The sequence below is a fragment of the Amblyomma americanum genome, chromosome 1 (genome assembly GCF_052857255.1).
Source record: "Amblyomma americanum isolate KBUSLIRL-KWMA chromosome 1, ASM5285725v1, whole genome shotgun sequence".
In the NCBI taxonomy this organism is placed as follows: domain Eukaryota; kingdom Metazoa; phylum Arthropoda; class Arachnida; order Ixodida; family Ixodidae; genus Amblyomma; species Amblyomma americanum.
Window position 1 is genome coordinate 359,373,451 of NC_135497.1, and position 24,206 is coordinate 359,397,656.

A 24,206-nucleotide genomic window follows, 5' to 3' on the forward strand; every position below is an offset into this window, starting at 1 on the left:
CGCCGGCCAAGTCTTCGCACATGTGCCGCCTGCTTTACTCCCGTCGCAAGTGTCACACTTCAGATGTGCCCTTCTGAAGAAAGCAAATCCATCTGTCCTCCGTGGCGTCGTGGGTGTAGTAGTAGGTTCTCAGTCTGGAGGTGCCAAGTACAAGTTCTTGTGTTAGGGCTTTTTTTATTTTTATTTTATTTTTTAGCCTTAATAACCTCTCCCTTGTGTTTAGCTGCGAGCGACTCGATTTATTTTTCGTGCCATGCCTTAAGTTTCCTGACCCAACAATCAGTGCCGCTCGTTACTGGGCGGCACTCAATCTAGGTGCATAATCACAATTGTTAAGGAGTTTGCTGTAATATATGGGGATTTATTTAAGAGTTAAGACAAAAGAAGAGTGAGAACGAGAAAGGGCCAAGTCGGCGGGAGGTCTCGCACGTCATCTCGCTAGTGTGACATGGGCGTTGGCGGACCATCTGCCAACGGCCGTCTTGTGGGAGACCTGACGCCGACGTCGACACTCAGCCAACTGTTTTTGCCGGCACAGTGTGACAGAGCCAGACATCACAACGACACGGCTTTGGCAGACCGAATCGGCTGACTGTTGGCCTAGTGTGACAGGCCCTTAAATCTACAACAGACTACAAGCAAAGGAATCCAACGCGCACCGCACCGCAATCCAGGACGGTGAGAGCACCGCCAGAGAGGCGCTGCGCTGCCGACACTGCTGCTGGAGTACGACAACCGGAAGACTCGAACTGAACATCGGTGGACGACGTATTCATGGGCGGGGCCCAGTCCAGGAGCTGTTTTCTTTATTTTTTCTGGTGCCCCACGTGTACGAGTTGAGGGGGAGAGGAGTGTAATTTTTGATCGTCTATATCTTCATTGTTAGATGCTAGCTCAAAAATAATTGCTCTTGGGTGACGAGTCATGAAATGCCTATCTCTCGTCTGCTTTATGTAACCTCAATTTATTGCATAGTCCCTTAAATTAAGTAAAGGCTGACAAGAGAATGGGCTTCGGACGGACCAACTATGTCAAGTTGTACACAGCCCCTCACAAAGCAGCAACAAACCACTCCGCAATCTTTTAAAGGCTTCGCTTGTTGCGGATAATAACAATAACTATTTTGCAACAGCCACCGCTGCCAACTTGTGTTATTCAGCCCATGTCATCGCGCAATCAGCAATCGGAAGCAGTACTTTCTGTCCACACCTCTTGCTTGCTCACAGATGTCACCATGACATGTTAGATTTTTGTTTTCAGTTCCTCACAGTAAGTGCCACAGACGAAAGCTGCAACGATCCATGTTTGAAGCTCCCAGTTAACAGTGCACCAATGAGCCAGTTCGTCATCTTGTGCCACACTCTGCTATCCCTTGCAGAACCCTTTGCATTGCATTCTGGCTGCAGGCCGTAACTCGCTCTGCGTGCTCCACCCGTCAACGGAGAACTTTGCACCAGGCCTAGCAGCACTTGCAGCTGAATAATGATTAATTCTAAACCCAACAAGGTTTGGGCTGGTTCTTTCCTGCCATAGCTCCAGACAGTTTTGACGACCTGGCGTTGAACACGTAACTCCACCCCATGGCTCTAGCAGGCTTTTCCACCCTTCCTACCAATGGCTTGGTTTGGTTTAAGGAGGTTTAACGTTCCAAAGCGACTCAGACTATAAGGGACGCCGTAATGAAGAGCTACGTAAATTTCGACCACCTAACGTTCTGTAACATGCACTGACATCACACTGTACATAGGACTCTAGAATTTTGCCTCCATCGAAATCCGACCGCCGTGGCCGGGATCGAACCCGTGCCTCTTGGGTCAGCAGCCGACCGCCATAACCACTAGCCACCGTGGCAGCCCCTACCAAGGCGACATGCACAAAGATGCTGAGCCTAGCAGTAATTCGTCGGCAGCGTTCCAGCATGTCAACCTGCCACCATTTTGGCCCAACATCCCCAGAGCCTGGATCCTGTTGATCAAGGCGCACTTCTGTCTACGGCCTATGACCAGCCAGGAGACCAAGCTGCTCCATCTCGTATCCTCCCTGTCTCCAGACGTTGCCGGGGAATTTGTGGATATCAATAACACGTTGGACACTGTCCACCCCTTCTACAGGTTGCGGCAGCTATCATTGCCCGCAAGTCAGAGTCCCAGCACAGCAGGCTCTAGCAGCTCCTCACTGCTTCAGAGTTCGGTGATCGCCACCCTTCACAGCCTCTGTACTGTATGCGCCAGCGCAGGCCAGCACAAGTTGCTGCGAGGGTTGTTTCTCCAGCACCTTCCACAGAATATGGTCCTTGTCCTCATGGCTGCAGGCATTGTGTCATTGGACAATGCTTGCCGAATTCGCCAAATGGGTTGCAGACTAGTATTTGCGGGCCCCCATCCTCAGCGCAGTTACCGCTGTACCTCAAGCTATCGCGGCATCCAGTTTTCTAACGATTAGGGCTGTTTGGATCTTCTTACCAGGCGGCTCATGTCAGCAACCACCCAGTGCATGGCCCTGAGCTGCAGAGTCTTCGTTCTTTTTCTACATCCCTGTCCTTTGCAGATTACCCATTTCAGTTTCCCTCCATAACATACAAGACATCCACTGGTGCTCCTTCAGTTTTCCATCGTGCAATTTTTGATTAACTGCACCATGTAGCCACCCTGGTATTCATGTGATGCAGCAGCTAGTCACCGCTCACTTCCTCTGGCCAAGCATGAATGCCGACGTTCAACGCTGAGCTCGAACCTGTCTTCAATGCCAGCTTGTCGAAGTTCACAGACATACCATCACACCTGCCTCTCCTTGTTGGCCCCCGGAAGCACGGTTCTCTCATGTCCATGTAGGCCTTGTTGGTCCCCTCCTGTCATCACGTAGGGCTTATCTGTTCAAGTGCGTGGATTGCTTTACACGTTGGCCTGAGGTCTTGCCCATTACTGACACCGCGGCAGAGATTTCATCCCCGGCTGGGGCAGCCCTTCTGTTGTCAGCGCAGACCGAGACTGCCAATTTCAATCAGCCCTGTTCACTGCCCTTGCCAACATCCTGGGCGCCCAACACAACCACATGACCGCCTACCATCCTTCAGCCAATGATATTGTTATGAAGACGAAGAAGAGGGCAGTGGCGCGGGCCGGAGTGCTCGCGCTAGGCCCTGAGCCATTAAATCATATCATTCAGTCATCATGTCGTGCTTTCCTTGGCTTGCCACCACGTAACATTTGGTGTGAGGTGCTGGGTACTCATCGTCATCCTAGTCCCCGGAGCATCGCCGCCTTCTGCTCGCCTTCGTCGGCGGCCGAGGGGACCTGGGCTCCGCCGCCCGGCCCAACCCCAGCTCGAACTGACCAGAACCGACCAGCCGCTTACCCCCGTCCCGTCCCCAGCCCCGACCACAAGACACGACGACCAGTACCTGACGTACGATAACCCGACTACGACCCGAACCAAGACGGCACCCCCGCCAAGGCTGTGCGGCGATCCCTCAACCCTTGACCTTCGGCTGTGGGTGACCGACCGCTGGACCTGAAGCTCCGGGGGCAACCGTCCTCCAGATCACCTCCTTCATCTTGGTGGCAAGCCTTTCATCTTCTTCTATCTTTCCTGATAATCCTCATCGTCACCTCATCACTCGTAACTCAAGCAATCGATCGGGACGATCGCTCGGAGGACCGGGGTCATGTTATGACGACGAAGAAGAGGGCAGTGGCGCGGGACGGAGTGCTCGCGCTAGGTCCTGAGCCATTAAATCATATCATTCAGTCATCATGTCGTGCTTTCCTTGGCTTGCCACCACGTAACAATATGGTCAAATGGCTCCACCGCCAGCTGAAGGCAAACCTTCACCACATAACAGCGATGGAAACTCTGGTCGAACCACCTTCCCCTCATTCTTCTGGGCACCTGCTAGGCATTCAAGGTCAACCTGGGCTGCTCTGCTGCAGAATTAGTCTACGGCATACCCCTTAGCTTCCCTAGAGGATTTTTCTCACCACCGTACCCACTGTCTGTCCATGACGCTATTACCTACATCCGGGACCTGTGCAGCACTTTTCAAAACCTTATTCCAGTCATTTCTGCTGACCGCCGCCACTGGTCCGTATTTGTCAGCCAGGATCTGGACTCTTGCCGTTATGCTTTTATCCAGCGTGGCCACATCTGTCCACCCCTAACATCAGGATACCAAGGACCGTTCCACGTGCTCTACTGTACGAGAAAGACGTTCACACTAGACATTAATAGTAGTGAAGATGTTTTTACTCTTGCACCTGTGGTCTCTCTACTCATCCTGGCCTTGACCCTGCCATACTTCTGAGCCGCCTCATCTAAGCGTGTCCGCTGGCTGCTCTTATGGTTTTCACTCTACGAGGTGGAGAAGGGGGCAACCCTGTAGCACCCCAAGCCACAACTCACTCCGTGAGCGCCGCCCATCAACGAAGAGGTTTGCACCAGGCCTTGTAGCCCTTGCAGCACAATAAAGCATAGAAGCTTGGGCATGTTGGTTTGGTTCATGGTTCGGGGAAAAAAATAGCACAAAAAAAAAGGGCCGAGAAAGACTGACACACACAGCACTATAGCAATAAGAGCGTGTCCGTGCACGACTGGTGGCCACAGCAACAATAGCTACAGCAGTTGAAAAATCCACAGAACATGCAAAAGGACCCACTGCACTATGAATTTAATTCAGAAGGATAGATGCTTGGGCTTGTTAGTTCACAATTCAGGGAAAAAATGCAGAAAAAAAAGACAAGGACTGAGAAAGACTGACACACACACAGCCATCAATACGACTGTCCGTGCATGACTGGTAGCCATAGCAATGATACCATTTGTATTCGTGTAAAGGCCACACTCTTTTTCCTGCAGTTTTGACGGGGTGCGGCCCTTACATGGGACCAGTATTTTTCCGTTAAATTTTCCAGACAACAGCGGAGCACCAATTATGCACCCCCCTTTTTTTATGCTGCGACATGTATATTTATGACAAATGAGTGCAGTCACAGGGAATCTTTCAAATACATAATGCAATGAAAGTATGGATGACAGGATGCACACCCGACCACTGGCACGAATTAACCAAATAATGTAAAACAGGTCACTAGATCAGTTTACTGGCAGACGTCATGTGATATGAAGTTGAAGGTCAAGATCCTCCGGTGATATGTCACTCAACTTGACTGACAGTTCGGAGCAGCAGTGGCCATCAGTGTTAGATGGCATTCACGTGGCCTGCTTTTTTACGCATTTCACTGTCAAAGTTATTGCAGAAATTAATTACATGTTAATTTTAATGTAAGGTTATTATGTGATGGTGAACTGGCAACAAGGTTAGACCGTTTACAGTAAACCTTGACTAGATTCAAAGCACTTTCAGAGTGGCTTCGGTGTGATGCACGCAATAGGCCTAGTGTCATCAGGTGAATGGTGCGTTGCCACGGCGTCCAAGCCCGGCGGGTGTCGCATCGCCGCAAAGAAACGTGCTGCTAGTGTGGGTGCACCCCATTATAGGTGCTTTGCACAGCATAACGTTTTGTGCTTTCTGGAGCGAAGGCCAAGCACACAAGACGAGTTAGCAGTGCTGCAGCACTGCATTTTCATGGTTCCAAACAGTGTCCGGCACGTGGGACGACGCATACGTGGTCTTTCGGAGTGTCACGGCAGTTATCGTCCATCAGCTCCCAGCGAAGCATGCCAAGTGGGCAAAATTTTGCATACACGAAGCAACTCCTTTGCCTGACTTTTTTTTTCCCCCAACTTACTGGCTGCCAAGTTGGGGTGCAGCCCTACACAAGAGTATATACGGTAGCTATGGCAGTCGAAAGATCCACAGAACACGCAAAAGGGCCCATTGTACTAGAAATGTAACTCTAGAAGTGTAGATGCTTGGGCTTGTTGATTCACGATTCATGAAAAGAATGTAGAGCGAAAAAGACAAGGACTGAGAAAGTAACATTCACAACGCTGTGTGTATCCATCTTTCTTAGTTACAACCGTTACCACTTACAAGCTTTCCCTAATGACTGCCCCATTATGACCGTAGCAGTGCTGGGAAGCTGGAACTAGCAAATAAAGTGCACTGGTTTTGAAATGCAAAAGCATACAAAATGGGTATATGCATACCTGCCAACTCTCCCGATTTATCACTGCACCTTCCGATTGTACGATCACTAGCCTAAATCTCCTGAAAAGTTGCCTCAGCCCACGCGGAAATCATTTTTGCAAAAAATTTCGGCGCAAAATCTGCAGCCGCGTCATAACTCCCCATCAGAGTCGACGGCAGCAGCAACACCATCAGCATCATTGGCTAGCAGCGAGCTGAAGCCAAATCAAAGCAAAAGTCAGTGGTGGCGCTTGACTGTTTGCACGACCGGCGTGGTTGTTTCGCTAGTTTGGTACGTTTGCCAGGCCTTCTCTTTTGTTCATCGCTTGCTGTGTGTAGGCTTAGCCTGTGCGCGGTACACTGTGACGATCGACATCCTTGTGTTGTTCGCACCATCATGGCGCTCTAAAAGCCCAAAAAGAAATATTTTCAGAAGTTTTTGAGATCGCATACTTCTGACTTTCCTTGTTTTGTGACATCAAGAAAAGGCGAACATTTTGCGTTTTGCACAACGTGTGGATGCGACGTCAGTGTGTGTCTAGGCGGCAAAGGTGACTTGAAACGTTACGTTTCCACAGTGAAGCATGTGAGCAACGTTTGCTCCACCGGGCAGCAAGGGAACATCGCAAGCTCTCTGCAAAAGGACTGCGACAAAAGTGTGATACGTGCGGAGTGTCTTTTTACAGGGTTCCTAATCGAACATAACCTGCCGCTAAGTGTCAGCGACCATGTTGGGCCTCTTCTACGAAAAATGTTTCCGCGCTGTGAGGAACCGAAGCGGTATGGATGCGGAAGCAACAAGGCAGCTGCAATAGTGGGCGAAATGGCCTCAGAGGCGCAAAGCACGATGTTAAACGCCCTGAAACACCGTGCTTTTGCCGTTGCTGTGGACGGTAGCAATGACAGTGCTGCACAGATCTACCCGATTGTGGTGACCCATTACGTCGAAGAATGCTCGAAGATCGAAAGTAGGCTAATGAGCCTTCAAGAACTTCATGGGGAGGAAACTGGACGAATAATAGGTAACCTTGTGTTGGATGCATTGAAAAAGGTTGACGTGCCTGTATCCAACTGCATTGTGTTTTGCACCGACAATGCAAACGTCATGTTAGAAAAAAAAAAACGGCGTCGCAAGAAAACTTAGTTGTTGTTGGCTGCCCGTGTCATCTGATGAATCTGGCTGCTGAGAAAAGGTGCCGCGTGCTTGCCAGCAAAGTTTGACGATGCCCTCGTTGATATATTTTATTACTTGGAGAAAAGTGCGAAACGTAAAGACAAGCTCTCGGAATTTCAGGACATGCACAATGTGGAGGTGCGAAAAATTTTGAAGCATGTGCCAACTCGTTGGCTGTCTTTAGGCAAGTGCCTCACTAGAATGCTTGACCAGTGGAAATCTCTAGGCTGTTTTTTCTTGAATGAGGTGAAAACAAAAAAGAGATGCCCACCCTTTTTTAGACTCTTATCATATTCCTCGAAGGCCCACATCATCGGGGGGTGACAATCCCGATGGCGCCAGTCACAAGCGTAAAGCAACAACAGAGAAGAAAAATGCTCAAAAAAAGCCAGTTATATCTGAAACTGCAAGAGAAGCTGCTTTATCTCGTGAAGAAATAGTGCTTCATTTTTTTGACATCCGACATCAACTTGGCTTTTGGATATTTTTTGAAAAGTGTGGTCCCGCTTTTTGAGAAAGCGAATTGCCAGCTGCAGTGGCAAGCACAACAAATACATATTCTGCGGTCTGCTTTATTGCAGCTCCTCATGGAGCTTTTGGCTATGTTTGTGCTGCCAACTTCTGTAAAGGCTGCTGCTTCACCGCTCGATGTTCTACATCAAGATATTAGCTGCCAGAAAGGAGACAATGACCTGGTCATCGGAAGTCGCACTACAGCGTTGGTCGAGAAACTTAATTTAAATGATAAGGCAGAATTTTTGGCTTCTGTGCGCAGTTATTTCAGCACTGCGTGCGACTACATCAGGCACAAATTTCCTTTTGAGAACCCAGCTGTGAAGCACGCTGAAGTTGCCAACCTAAATCTCATTTCTGAAGCATCTTTCTCAAGTCTTCGTTTTTTTGTTCAAAGCTTCCCTCAGCTGCTGCCTCAAGAATGCAGTGAATCTGCTGAAGAAGCTCTAGATGCTCTGGAAGCTGAGTTTGGTGTACTGCAGGTGTACAATCTTCCAGAGCACATTCTGAAGGAAGAAAGGTGTGATGTGCAGTGGGCAAAAGTCGGTAAAATTCAACATACTGATGGAAAACTCCTGTTTGGCCGAGTTGCAAAGGTGGTACTTGATTTTCTTGTAATACCACATAGCAATGCACAGTGCAAGAGGATTTTCAGCACTGTGAGGAAAACAAGAACTGAATTCCATTCATCGATACGCTCGAGCAATTGCTGCTGGTGAAGGGCCACAAGCAGTCCGAGCCATGCTTTGAACAAAACTACTCCGGTGAATTTTTGAAGCTCGCAAAATCCCTGCGGAAGGATTCTTCTGGCTCTACATGAAAAGTTAACGCTGCCTAACCCCCCTCCATGTTCCGAATAAAATCTCCTGATTTTTTATCTTGCTTGGTTGGCAGGTATGTATATGTATATGGATGCAGTTTTGAGAGTTCCTATGGTGACACAGAACAATTATTTGACAAGTTTTCAAGAATTATGCAATTCTCACAGCCTCAGAACTTCAACTGCAGAGAATAATATCCCGCAAATTCGAATATACCGTGACCAGTGTCTCCTTTATACTATCACCAATTATTCCTGTCCAGATATACAGTTCCGGAAATACTGAACTAGAGCCCCATGCGGGACCACAGAAGAATGGGTATGCAACATGAAAACAGCCCCAACGCCAAGTGCTCACCTGTGCTGTGGCACCACAATAGCACCCCTTCTGTCAAAGTAGTTCCGGCCAATCTGTGTCAACTGCAAACAGTGCGTTATTTTCTTGAACAGCACATTGTAGAGGTGCATACACTGTGATGGCGGAGTAATTTTGACAAACTTGATGTGAACTGTCACTGAAGTGCCATCGGTAGGCAGCACAGTCTGTACGCTGGTCACCTGGGCAAGGATGAGGAACAACACATGGAACGAGCTACAGGTAACAACACTTGCTGTCAATCTGCAAGGCAATGCTTACAAGGTATCATTCTGCAAAGTTTGAAAATGCTAGAATATCATGAAATCTTCTCAGAAAAAGAATTTTATGCAAGCTACTTATAGGCTTCGCATTTTTATCAAGTCATATAAACAAGCTTCTTTTCTTACTGGTGCAACATTTATGTAAAAGAAAGAGAAGTTCGGTTCCCTGCAACTTCTGCCAAACCTCAAAACACGCAAGCAAAATTAAATGCACAGGTACAATCCAACCTCACTGCAATAAAATGCTTTTGCTTCCCTGTCAGGAAACCATATAGAGCAACGCAATTATTTCTTTTCACAATGTAAAAATTTCGGAACGTGCTTCCACTTCAATGAAATAGTTTTTGTCAGTAAGCTACAATTTTTTTCTTGTTCTGCGCATCGAAATATGCCCACAAAGACAAATATCTTGTGTGGTTTCACCAAACGGCTGCCAAAGTTATTTAGCACTTTCAGAGGCACCACCGACATTCCCAGTGTAATCGGTATTAATGTGCAGATGTGTGCGCATAATGACGCAATACGGTGCACGACTACCTGAAATGGTTTTTCCAATGGTTCAGACTCCACATGTGCAACCCATGGTTACTGGTGCAAGAATCTTTCGGCTGGCCTGCTCTTGCACTCGGACAACTTGACAGAAATCAGTTGTATGTTTGTTTTAATGCGAAGTTACTGCGTTGGCTATAACAGGCAACAACATTAAACGTTATATGATAAGCGGCTGCTATTTCCAAAGCGATTCCACTGAGACTTCAGTGTGGAGCACTTTAGACTTTGCGACACCGCGCAAGCGCACATGACATATCTGCTGCCGCCCAGCATGTTGGCATGTCATCGCAGTTTACATGCCACTTCCTTGGTGTCACTGGGTGCTCAATGTCCAAACCATCAATTTAGATGTGCATGTGACGTAGGTGGATGCCTGGCTTGTCAATGTTGAAATGCCTTCAGGCGGCGTGGTCTCAGTACAAAACTCTCGCAGGATGAAAACAAGGGCGCTTTTATAACTTAAGTGTGTGGAACAAAAAAATGCATTTCGGTAGCCAGTGTATCAAGCGCACTTATTATGCGAATTTGTCCATTGTTCAAGATTTGCCGACTACAGTCAAACCCGGTTACAACAAACCCTGGTAGACCAAATTATGCTTTATATCGAACACTCGAAGCTGTCTTAGCATTAATTATGTGAAATGTACTTTTTATAACGAACTGTACATTGTATATAGCGAACATGAGCGTGCAGTCGAAGAACACCCATGGGCGCTGCGGGCCGGCTACCAACAATGACTGCCAACAGAGCGCAGAGAGAGCGGAGGGGGAAGCAACCAACCAGTCGAGCAGCCCCCGGTGCATTTGCCGGCTTCGCCCCGTTGCTGTGCTGCGCTCCTATTTGGCAACTGCTCACTACGTGATCAAGTCACATGTGTGCAGCTCCAGGCCTATCGTGGCACCGGACAGAACAGAATCAAAAAAATAGCCAGTAGAAAAGAGAAAGAGGGAAATGCGACTTTGGCTGCGCATCTCACCAACCGCTCTCCTCCCCTTTTTTACCCTCCATATTTTCTTTACTGATGTTTAGTCTTTCAGCTGGTTTGGTTGCTCCTCGTGGGTCACAGTAGTGTGCTGGTGCGATCGATGCCGACCGTTGCTGCGGCCCCGTACCTCCTGCCTTTGGTGTACTTCGTAGATGGCTACAAAGCAGCGGCAAGCTCTTCCACTTTGCACCAAAGTGGATATTCTTCGCTGCGTCTAGCGCGGAGAAAAGAAAACGCTTGTCGCAGCCCGGGATCACAAGGAGCACGCTGAGCACCATACCAAGCAACACTGATGTTTGTTTGCTGCTGCCCAACGTGACTCCAGTGTTGCAACCACTGGACCAAGTATAATCCGTGCATTCAAGATGGGATACCGGAAACGCGTTGTTGAGCCGCTGCTGCTGAAGTTGAGGATGAGCTAAGAGCTGAAGATCAATCTTCTAGGTGCGATCCAGATGATCAGCAGTGCCTGGCAGGACGTTACAGGCGACACAACCAGGAACTGTTTTGAGCATGCTGGACTGTGCCGGGCGGCCGCCGAAGCCGTGGGTGCAGCTGAAGACGATGGCGACACTGCGACTCTTTGGGACGAACTTGCCCGCGATCCTGACACTGTGCCCCAAGATGTCTGCTTCGAAAATTTTGCGGGTTGATGACGAGGTAGCGGTGGCGGCAAGCCCACTAGATGCAAAAATCGTTGACGTGCTGGCGTCCGGCGACAAGGAGGACAAGGAGCCGCCGCCACTGGAACACGATCGCGCTCGCCCTACTTTTCATGAAGCACTTACCGCAGCAGACGTGCTGCGTCACTACTGTGCCGAGATACGAGGAAGTGAGCTTGAATTGATTGACATTTTATCGCGCATTGAGAATGTAATTCACGTTGATGTTACTAGGCGCACTGTGCAAACCAAGATCACCACCTACTGCAAGTAATTGCACATTGCTGTGCAATAAATTGCTTTCAGAGCAAACATGCGTGGTGAGTGGCGTGGCATTACCTTCGTTAGCGCATTTTTGCTCGACTTTACAATCCTACATAACAAACTAGATACTGAAATTCGTTAAAACCGGATATGAATAGAGCGAAATATTTGATTATCGAACTAATTCCGGAAAATCATGCTGTTTGTTATAACCGGGTTCAACTGTACCACAAAAACTGTACCACAAGGGGCCAATTTCGAAATGACTAAAAACCAAAGTGGAGAGATTCTTGGATAAACGATTAAACCTTGTTATAACGAAATTGAAAGAAGTCCAATACTTTTCTTTACATACAGGTTTTCGTTGCATGCAGTTTTCGTAAGAAGACTCGAAAGGGCAATTCAGAAAGGAAACCAAACGTTATTGCCGCAACAGTCTGGCACCTGCACATCGACTTTCAGCCTCGGCCTGCCTTCCCTCTTCGTATTATTACTTGACTCGAGACACCCATCTCACTTCTTTCATGCACCTTCACTACGTGTTAGTGCCCCTTGTTCGATTATGATTTTTTTCCAGCTCGGTTGCATTGGCTGTAACTGAAATCACCTTGAAAATGTTTACAGGAAAAACCCCCTAAATCATAAATACGGAGAAACACTTTGCAATCACGCTGATAGTGCGACTGCCGCAGCATCCACCACCATTTCCGCCGCTACAAGTGGGGTTGGGAGGGAGTAGGACCCTTCCTCGGTCTGCCTGTCGATCTTGCCCTACGAAATGGATTCCTAGCCTTGCGTCTCCGGCGCTCTCCATCATTCTTGCTCCCAATGCGCAAGAGATATCGGCACTGGAACCATGCAAGCAGCCATGCGGCGGCAATTGTTGCGCACTGCTAGTGTCGTTTCCTTTTTGCTACGCCCTATTATTTTTCGCTGCTTTTAAGCATGAAATGTTGTAATGCTGCGTGGTATGATGTTCCAAAAGAGAAAGCACCAGAGATGTGCCGACGGCACTAGAGAACGGCATGTGTCAACTACAGTCGCTCGTTGCAATAGGCATTCCACTCATGTCATTTTGTGCTTTATCGTCATAAACCTTTCATGTGGTTCCGCCAAATTTCGAGTAACTCAACACTAGCCAGCAGATAGCATAGTGAGTTCATTATATCAAGGTCAACAGCCGCAACACCTTAGTTACATGGAGGTCTCAAATACAAAGCTTCAGAGGAGGCGGCGTTAGGGAATAGAGAAAATTTGTAATATCGAGGAACTTGTTATGCAGAGGTTCGCTGTTATATAGAGGTTCATTACATTCAGGTTTAACTGTAAACAGTGTCTAGAGTTGTCTAGTTCTACCTGTCAATGTTCAAGTCCAATTTCACGTCAATGAAGTTTACACTTCCACTGTATGCATTTTGAGAGTAATAGTGCCCCACTCATTTCTTCCATGCCACAGAGATTGCCTCTATAATAAGGCAGGCTCTCGCCAGTGCAAGCTGGGTCATTATACAGTCAAGCCCGCTTATAACGAACATAAGCGTCACGAGGCGTCCGTTCGTTACATCTCGAAGTTCGCAGTAAGTGGACCACAGCTTTATAGAGACAGTTGCTTGTCAAAACACAAAATTTTTCTTTGCGAAAAAGTCCGTGATGGACGTCTGTTTTTGCAGCGCAGATCCGATGAGGGAGGTTTCCAGTTTATTTAAAGCAGAAGCGTGCTATCGCCGAGGCCCTTGGCATAGACAAGTTGTCTGAGGCTCTCTATGTAGCACATTGCTAGAGGCGCGCTTATGGGTGCTGGCTCCGAAGTATCATCCTCATCCGATTCCTCCGCGTCACTCTCTTCCCGCACTTCAGAAACTATTCCCTCGTCCGTGCACGGTTCCACGGTATCGGCGTCGTCATCGACAGAAATAAAATCATTACAACCAATTAGGTCATCTCATCAGAACTATCTAATAGAGAAGTTGGAAGCTGTCCAGAATAGGGCTTGTCGTTTCATTTCGCAAAATTACAGCTGTCAGTCCAGTGTATCCCAACTAAAGATCGAAATTTCACTCCACCCGTTGCTAATTCGTCGCGACATTGCCCTTTTATCTATCTTTCACAAATACGTCCATGCCACTGATTCACCGCCAGCTCATCTACAACGTCCCTCCCACTTATCACATAGATTACATAATAACTACAGCTATGCCCGTATTTATGGCAACACACTTGCTTTCAACTTCTCATCAGTCCCATGTGCCATCCGTCTCTGGAACGATCTTCCGGACTGCATCGCTCTGCAGGGTAATCATGACATCTTTCGCAAGCATCTACTCAAGCACTTCATTGATAAGGTCACGATTCATATAACTTCGTTTTCAGCTGCTGGAGACTATTGCCTCTTTGGTTCTGCTGATGCGCAGCTTTCCTCATGCATGCCCGATATACTTTCTTTTGCCTTTGTATAACTTTTTGTGCATTTCCCCTATTTTTGTTACATGCCGCATAGTTGCTTTTTACTTTTATCACTTTTTGTGAATTGCAATATCGTATCTGAACTCGCCTGTTTTTTGTGTTTTGCTGTACTTTACTATGTTTTTTTATTCCTAACCTATTTTGTGCAAACTTCTGTATTTGACCCCCCTTACACAATGCCTCTCTGGAGGCCTGTAAGGTATCTGTAAATAAATAAAAATAAATAAATGTCATGACCCCCCATGTCAAGAGTCGACGACGCACTGCCTGGTCATCTTCTGGGCTGGTCATCTTCCTAAGTATCAGGCTCGGCATCATACACTGTGTGGACGAAGCCGGTCTTGCGGAAGCAGTTCCGCACGTCAGTGGCCGTCACCTTCGCCCTGGCCGCTTTCATCACCTCTACCGCTGATTACAATGGCAAATGGGCACGGTGTTCCTGTCCACCATCCCGAATTACAACCAGGGCCGTCGCCGGCTCCGTTCCCAAGCAAAAACTACGAAAACGCAGTCAGAGTCGACGCTGGAATTGACGCAGCCTCAACAGGGTGAAGGTCAAAGTGTGGTTGGTGCGTCGTGAACGACCGCAAAGCGCGTTGCGGACCTGCACCGTGGACGATGACACACCTCCAGTGCTGTCGCCGGCTCTGCTCCCGGGCAAAAACAACGAATGTGCAGTTCAAGTCTACGCCAACTGCGTAAGCATCGATGCTGAAATTGTGACCAATTGCGATGTGATCGAAACTAGAGCCCGTGAAGTGATTTCGTTCTGAATTGACGCTAGTGTAAGGTGGGGTTTATGCTGAGAAGCTTCCTAACGGGAGCAGGGCCAACAGTGGGTCAGCTATTCCAGCCGAGAGCGTGTGCCAGGCGATGACCATGAAGCTCGCGCATATGCTCGTCGTCTTCTTTACAATGGAGCCAGGAGCATGCACCAGGCGATGACCATGCGGCTTGCGCATATGCTCGTCGTCTTCTTTACAATGGCCCCCGGACACAAGAGGAGCCATCCTGGCGACTTAAGGGGCGGACAAGACAGCGGGGTCATAGTATCTCTTGAGGCGCTGGACATGTACAGTCTCACGGCCGCGGTGTCTGAGATCGGGTGACGGCGTGAGGGGCTCAACAATATAGTTCACTGGAGATGTTTGTTCCAGAACACGATATGGCCCTTGATACTTAGCCAGCAATTTCCGGGAGAGGCCCGGAGTACTGGAAGGTATCCATAGCCAGACAAGAGAGCCGGGAGAGAAATGTTGGGGACGTTGATCTTCAACGTGTCGCGTTTTTTAAGGGACTGGGTAGCTGTCGTGAGCGACCGGGAGATCTGGCAGCAGTCTTCGGCATGCCTGGCGGTTTCAGAGACGGTGGTGCACTCAGATGCGTCAGGGTGGTAGGGGAGAACGGTATCAATGGGAACGGAGGGATGGCGGCCATAAAGGAGGAAGAAAGGAGAAAATCCTGTCGTAGATTGTGTAGCAGTACTGTACGCGAACGTAATATACGGGAGAATAAGGTCCCAGGTCGTGTGGTTCGAACCGACGTACATAGCCAGCATGTCCCCCAGAGTGTGGTTAAAGCGTTCAGAGAGGCCGTTGGTCTGAGGGTGGTAAGCGGTGGAAGTCCGATGGATGACGTTGCACTCACGGAGGAGAGATTTGATGACATCAGACAGGAAGACACGGCCTCGGTCGCTGAGGAGTTCTCGAGGGGCACCGTGTCGAAAGATGAACCGACGCAGAAGAAAGGATGCCACATCCTGTGCCGTGGCAGCAGTGAGCGCGGCGGTTTCAGCATACTGCGTGAGGTGATCGACGGCAACAATGATCCATCGTTTGCCAGAAGCAGTATAGGGGAGGGGCCCATATAAATCAATGCCGACGCGGTCGAAAGGGCGAGGCGGACAAGATAGTGGCTGCAACTCACCAGCAGTACGGGTAGTGGGTGTCTTGCGGCGTTGGCAGTCGAGGCACGAGCGTACGTATTTCAAAACGAAATTGTACATGCCACGCCAGTAGTAGCGGAGGCGGAGGCACGTGTAAGTCTTGAAAAGACCTGCATGACCGCATTGCAAGTCAGTGTGAAAACATGAGCAGATATAGGACCGTAGGTGGCGAGGAATGACGAGGAGCCATTTTCGTCCATCAGAATGATAATTACGACGATAAAGCAGGCTATCTCGGATCTCAAAATGGGAAGCTTGACGGCGCAGCGCGCGGGATGGATTAACCTCCGATGGGTCGGAGAGAAAGTCCAGAAGAGCACGAATCCATGGATCCTTGCGCTGTTCAGAAGGCATGTCCCTGACGGTGGGAGATTGCTCAGGGGTTCCGATTTCGCAGAGGCTGGCAAGTTCAGCGGGGAGCGAGACAAGGCGTCGGCGTCCTGATGTTTGCGGCTCGACCGGTACACGACTCTGATGTTGTATTCTTGAAGACGCAGCGCCCAGCGCGCCAGGCGGCCGGAAGGATCTTTCAGAGAGGAAAGCCAACAAAGGGCGTGATGATCCGTAACGACGTCGAAAGGACGGCCGTACACGTAAGGGCGAAACTTGCCTAAGGCCCACACAATGGCGAGGCACTCTTTTTCAGTCACAGAGTAGTGAGACTCAGCCTTTGTAAGTGTGCGGCTGGCATTGGCAACGACATATTCGTCGTATCCATATTTGCGCTGAGCGAGCACTGCACCAAGACCAATACCACTGGCATCCGTGTGAACTTCAGTCGGGGCCGCCGGGTCGAAATGACGCAAGATGGGAGGTGCCGTGTGGAGACGACGTAAGATGTTGTAGGCGTCGTCGCAGGCGGCTGACCAAGCCGAAATATCGACATTGGCGCCGAGGAGCTGAGTCAAAGGGGCAGCAATTGAGGCAAAGCTGCGAATGAAACGCCTAAAATAAGAGCAGAGCCCTAGGAAGCTGCGAAGTTCCTTAGTGGTGGAAGGTTTAGGAAAGTCAGTCACAGCACGAAGTTTCGATGGGTCAGGGCATGTACACAGTCTTTCGACACAACGTGACCTAAAATTGTCAGTTCACGGGCTGCAAAGGTGCATTTTTTTAAGTTTAGCTGCAGGCCTGCGTTTTTGAGGCATGTCAAGACGTCCCGCAGGCGAGATAGATGCGTTTGGAAGTTAGGTGAAAAGATAACGATATCGTCCAGGTAGCACAGGCACGGCTTCCACTTGAGGCCACGCAAAACGGTATCCATCATTCGCTCGAAAGTAGCGGGAGCGTTACACAGGCCGAAAGGCATGACGGTAAACTCGTAGAGGCCGTCAGGGGTCACGAACGCGGTTTTGGCACGATCTGCAACTGCCATTGGGGCCTGCCAATAACCAGAGCGCAAATCAAGGGAAGAAAAGAGCTCCGCGCCTTGTAGACAGTCCAGGGCGTCATCAATACGGGGAAGAGGGTAGACGTCTTTGCGTGTGATCTTATTAATGCGGCGGTAATCAACACAAAACCGAACGAAGCCATCCTTCTTTTTGACGAGGACAGCCGGGGAGGCCCAGGGGCTGGTGGAAGACTGAATAATGCCGCTCTGAAGCATGGTGTCTACCTGTTCTTCAATAACTCTTCGTTCAGCGGCGGAAACACGATATGGGCGCTGTCGCAGAGGGGCATGGGCGCTGGTTTCAATGTGATGCTCGACAGTCGACGTGCGCCCCAAACCGCTTTGATGGCAATCGAAGGACGAGCGAAACTCCTCAAGTAGCGCAAGAAGCTGGGTTCGCTGAGTTGGAGGTAGAGTGGCGTCGATAGAGCGAAGGAATTGGTCGGTCAACAATGGGGCGGGCGCAGGAGTAGGTGAGCTGAGGGCGTCCATGGCGACCGGCGGTGATTCTGCGGCAGCGTCGGGATGGTTGAAAACAGAATCAAAGAGCTGCACGGTGCCGACGCATTCTCCACGGCGCAAAGTGAAGGGGCTTGAAAACGGGTTGAAGACCCACAGTGCGGTGAGTCCGGCGGAGAAAGTGAGCAGGGCTTAAGGCAGCGGCAGGCAATGGCGACGCAGAAAAGTAGGAGACGGCGTGAAGAGGACACTGGCATCGCGAACACAAGCACAGGAGAGAGCCACAATCACGGAAGAGCACGCAGGAATATCGGTACTGTCGGCGACAAAAGCTTTAGCAGGAACAGGGGGACCGCAAATTTCAGACTCTGGCACGAGATTCGGCAACGTGGAGAGCGCTACTTGAGCCCGAGCACAGTCGATGACCGCGTCATGAAGCGATAGGAAGTCCCAGCCCAAGATGATCGAATGCGAACATGACGGCAGAACGATGAACTCAACCAAATATAGAATGTCTGCTATGACTACTCGAGCAGTGCACGCTGCTAACGGCTGGATGAGGTGCGCACTTGCAATCCGTAACGACAGGCCAGAAAGGGGCGTCTTCACTTTCTTCAAAGATCGGCAAAGCGCTGCATCCATGACAGAAACCGCAGCACCGGTGTCCACAAGCGCCATCACAGATACGCCCTCTACAAAAACTTCAATTAAATCGGCGGCAGACAGACGAGGCCTTTCAAATTTTGACGACTGCGCAGTTCTCGCCTCAGGAACTATGGCACCTAGTTTTCCTCCTGAGTGGTCGAGGGACGCCGTCGCATCGGAGAGATGGAGCGTCGACGTGGAGAAGGCAAACGGTGTCCAGAGAAGGCGGTGTGCTCAGGAGACAGAGAACGGCTTAGGGGCGGCTCAGCAGGAGGCGAGTACTGATGCTGGGACCAGTAACCGGAAACTTCAGGAGGTGTTCGTGAGATGTTCATGCGTCGACGGCAAAGCCGCGCCACATGACCTGGCAAGTCGCAGAAGTAGCAGATCGGGCGGTTGTCAGGCGTGCGCCAGGAGTTTCCCAGTTGAGCAGGCGGTCGATTATTATCAGGCGTGCTCCAGGAGGTTCGCAGATGAGCAGGCGGCGAAATGAAAGCAGCGGGCTCTCGAACGGGACCAGGAGGCGGAGCATAGGTAGGTGGAAGAGGTCGCGCAACAACGTCCGCACATGTCAGCGGGGCCGCAAGAGGTGTGGGCTGAGGGGCCTGCGGGAGAGCTTCAGCGACCTGTTCTTGAATGATGTGCCGCAAATTCGGAGTTATGTGTGGTGATGGCTCTTGATGGCGGGAAATAAGCGAGAGTTGGCGAGCAACTTCTTCTCGGATGAAGCTCTTGATGTGCGGTAGGAGCGATGACTGGTCTCTTGCATCGTTCAGGCCAGCAAGCGAGTCGACGTTCGTGGTGTGTTCGCGTGTCAGAGCCCTCTGCTTGCGTAGTTCGTCGAAGCTCTGACACAGGGTGACGACTTCCGCGACGGTACACAGGTCTCGTGCCAACAACATCCGAAAGGCGTCGTCATCAATGCCCTTGAGAATATGCCTGATCTTGTCGGCTTCGGGCATCTGAGCGTTCGCCCTCTTGCACTGATCGACGACATCCTCGATGTAACTCGTGAAGTTCTCGCCAACCTGATGTGACCGCGCACGCAAGCGCTGTTCGGCACGGAGTTTTCCGACTGCCGGGCGGCCGAATACCTCTGAGAAGTTAGATTTGAAAACAGACCATGATGTAATGTCTGCCTCGTGGTTCCGATACCACAGATTCGCAACACCCGTAAGATAGAAAATCACATTGTTCAGTTTGGTTTCCGCGTCCCACTTGTTGTATGCGCTCACCCGCTCATACGATGCGAGCCAATACTCAACATCATGGTTGTCCGTGCCACTGAAGATAGCGGGGTCTCGCTGGAGGAGAGAACCAGCACAGATGAGGGCGGCCGGGCTCACTTGGACGGCTTGGTGGTTAGGCATCGCGGTAGGGGGTAGCGTTCGGTTGCGGAGTTCGAGGGCAAGAGGACGTTACCCAGCACCTCCACCAAATGTAAGGTAGGGTTTATTCTGAGAAGCTTCCCAACGGGAGCAGGGCCAACAGCGGGTCAGCTATTCCAGCCGAGAGCGTGTGCCAGGCGATGACCATGCAGCTCGTGCATATGCTCGTCGTCGTCTTTACAATGGAGCCAGGAGCATGCACCAGGCGATGACCATGCGGCTTGCGCATATGCTCGTCGTCTTCTTTACACTAGTGACAACGCGAAAGACAGCCTTTCGTCACGTCTGTTTCTAAAACTTCACCAAGAAGCAAATTATCTGTGGCCATCATTAAGATGGCAAAAAGGAGCCAGAGAGATGCAATGCACCCTATTATGCCCCTGGTGCATTTCTAGGAGTTTAACGTTGTTCCTGTCACATAAAGATGGTTGGAAACGTTTTTCGTCATTTTCTCAAAACACCCATTTTGACACATTTGAGGGATGATCTCTGGTTCTAGGCAGGCTAGCTCCGTACTTCTTTTTTTGTTGGAAAGATAAATTCACAGAGAGTGCAATAAGACTAATACCCGTGCTACACGGGCGCTTCGAATGCTTTCCAACCGAATGTCATTCAGCTCGACTGCCGAACTTACGCTGCTGCACGAAATTTTTCGACGGCATTCGGTTCAGATGCCATTCGAGTCAATGGAGCTCCGCGGAGACATTCCAGATTTTGGAATGCCTTCGAAACGCGAACACAGCACGAACCGGCCAATAGGCGTTGCCGCCGCCATCGCTTCGCCCCGCCCACAGCCGCACGTCTGCTTTCGGCTCTGTGGCTGCTCATTTTGATACCCGCTGCTCGCTTTTTCCTGCTCTTTGCTTAGAAAATAGCTCGTGTTCTGTCTACTTAAGTGCTTGAAGGTAATAGTACACCAATGAACATTTACCGCATAGGTATGAAATTTCTCCAGCAGTGCGCCGATGAGGACGGCTGCACTCACACTGTTGTTTACATCGCTGCCTACGACCAGCTAGCGCTCGTTTTCATGACATAAAACACATTCCGCGCTTTAGTTCTATTAAATAAGCTCATCTCAAGTGTACCGGTTTCACCCGTGCTTGTTAACGCAGTGCGACAATCTGTAGGAGGAAGCGCCGATACTATTGCTCGCCTGAGGAACACTTGACAGCCGGGCTGCTGACATCGCCTACGACCGGCGCTTATGGCTAATTGTCCCGACTTCCTCCAACACGATCAGTAGTTTATATTAAACTGCTTTATTCAGAAGTATGATTGGTGACCATTCGCGATAATTGGAACGGCATAACTTGTTATCCACAAAATAGCAACGGCGACGACTGCTCCTGACCGTAGTGCTCGGCGGCCTGGGTCACACCGGCGCTTCCCGTTCATCGTATGCGCGCCCTGCGATGTGAGCGATAGTTGATTTCAGATCACTGTTGTCAAAACTACACTCGATCATTTTCATTCGCTAAAACTTGTGAATTCGCTCTTCACAACCGCCGAATTCACAGACGTAAACCTGCGGACTCACTAGGCCTAGTCGCCGCGGAAGGGAAGGGAGTCGCCATCGATTAAAATTAATTTGGCAAGCGCTTATAGCTGGTGAGTGTTCGAATGCGCACATGTGAAATATACCCGTTAGTTTCGCTTATTAACAATATGGATAAGGTAGAAGGGCGAATATATTCACACCGTTGCCTCATCAGCGTGTTTTCCCTCAGCGGCCGGCCTGCCGAGGACATGAAGGCTGACCGTCCGCCGTTCGGATTCGTCGGTGTAGTTGGCCTCAAAAACTTGTCCCACTACAATCATATATGCTGCTGTTGACCGTGACAGTGTCGTAGTCGCACTAGTATGACCACCGCCGCCGTCGTCCTCGTACACTGAAAACGAGCTGAGGAATTTTCAAATGCGTTTGGAAAGCGTCGTGTAGCGCAGCGGAAGTCCGTCGAGTCCGAATGCCATTCCAAGTCTCGAATGCCATTCGACTCAGATGTCATTCGAACGTGCCTGTGTAGCACAGGTATTAATCAAGACCAGTTGCCTATCAGTATAATTTTAAAATAATACATTTTGTCTGAGCCGCCATATTTAATTTTCCCTGGTGAAGTTTAATGTGCTGTAACTTCTGTTCAAATGGGCTTAAAACAACCACTTTACCTTACTGCACTCAGTAGACATTCTAAATCATGTCTGCATGCTAAACTTCACTGTGGCCTTTACCGTTACAAAATTACATTACCTGCATGTTTCAAACAAAGACTGCACGATATTCTGAGAACAACTTGTTTCAAAGAAAAAATAAAAGCATATTTGAAATCAGCATATTAAATTACATAAGCTAGGTAAGTTTCATGAATACATATCTATAAAAAATAATAAAAATAGTTCTAAGAGGGGTGACCCCCTTAAAGGTGCACTAAAGAGGAGTCTGAACTCTACCGCGGGAACTTTTACCGTGGGAACTCTATCTACACATTCCGGGCATTCTTAGAAACTTCGAATTATTGTCCCGTGCGGCCGATTTCCCGAATTTAAATCACGTTAAATGTCCCGGCTCCTGCCTTTTTTTTAATTCAACGCTGAAGGTAGGAGGAGTCAGCCAACGCGGGGAGTGCCTTTCAGCCAGTCCCGTGGCGACTTGCCGCTCTGCCGTCAGTGGAACGATAAGTAAATCAGAGTCCAAGTGTATTTTTATTTCTGTGGGCCTAATTTGCGGCTATGTTGTCTGTGACAAACTATTTATTCATATAAACCTAAAAAACACAATAAAAGGGAGAGCGAAGCCACCACGGGCCTGGCTGAAAGGCACTCCATGCGTTGGTTGGCTCTTCCTACCTTCACATTGAGTTCGAAAAAAGGCAGGAGCCCGGACGTTCAATCCGTTTTAGATTAAGGAACTCGGCTGCACAGGACAATAATTTGAAGTTTCTGAGAATGCTTGGAACGTGTAGATCAAGTACCCGTGGTAAAAAGACGAGCTCAGATTTCTCTTTAGTGCACCTTTAACTGTAACTGTGCTGTGCATACCACATGATAGCAGGACAGGCGCCCGTTGCGCCAGCCAGTGAAGACATGGCAGGCAGTGAAGACCTGCCACGGCATGCACAGGAGTGCTGGCTACACCGGCCAAGGGCACATCTTGCCTCATGTGGACGGCTTGCTTTTGCATTCTTTTGAGTCTAGCAAATCTGCAGTGCATTGGTACTCGCTACGGGCCAAATCCTATCTGTGAGGAGCGGTGTAAGCCAGGGGCTCCTATTCAGTCAAACCTTGTTACAAACAGCACAGATATTACGAACTATTGGCTATATCGAACTGTTCCTAAATATTTTCAACAAAGACATGCATTTCTTCATATAACGAATGCGGTTTTCCACAAAACAAATCTTTCAAACTGCCGAGCGCCAGCCTGAGCCCGGTCAGATGGCAGGTGGCAGGCTTTGCCTCGCCACACTGATACAGGTGGTGGAGCGGCAACCGTTCGCGCCACGGTTCATGCTTTACCTCACTTTGCCAACAACGCCTCATATAGCCAGGCAGTCTGTGCCCTTTTGCACCTCTCTCATCCGACGACAGTACGCGCCCCGGAACCAGCATCACGGTCAGTTCTTGCAGCTTTCCAGCAGCCATTCTCTGTTCATGTTGACTATCACGGAGTGGAGGTAGTGAAAACGGCGTTAGCTTCCACCCTGACATCCTGACTTTTTATACGGCACAGCTGGCATTTAATCAGCCGCCACTAACAAATTAATTTAAAAAGCAATTTCATATTTGAAATCAGTAAAGAAAAAACTGAGCAAGTTGATACAGTTTCATTAGGATTGGACTAAAAATAACGAAAATAGGTCTAAGACCAGTGTCCGCCCTTAAACGACGCTGAGGCTGAGAAAAATAATGTGTGTTCACGCAAAACTTTTATTTGTGCAAATGCGGTACTTCCTGAAAACGTAAACAAAATTGAAAGCGTGAGAATACGAAATATGATAACTAAACAAATAATAGGGGTGTTCGAAATTTCGAATACGAATCGAATATGTTTCATATTCGGCTCATATTCATATTCGAGAAATGATATTCGTGAATTTCCGAATATTCAAAAATTCCCGAATACTCGGCAGCGATCGTACACCGCGCAGACTTTTGTAAATTTGTTTCTGGCAGAAGCGCAATATCTGGGCAAATTATCTGAATATAGAGTTTAAAGTTCCAGGA

The 24,206-nt window shown here is 49.2% G+C and overlaps 1 protein-coding gene across 1 annotated transcript in view; it reads right to left on the reverse strand.

The window, feature by feature from the left end:
* The window catches only part of LOC144115608 (piwi-like protein 1), a 132,323-nt gene that overhangs the window by 70,836 nt on the left and 37,281 nt on the right, over positions 1-24,206 (reverse strand). Inside the window, exon 7 of the mRNA XM_077650029.1 lies at positions 8,951-9,150. Coding sequence (XP_077506155.1) covers positions 8,951-9,150 — 200 coding nt within the window. The remainder of the gene's footprint in view (positions 1-8,950; positions 9,151-24,206) is intronic.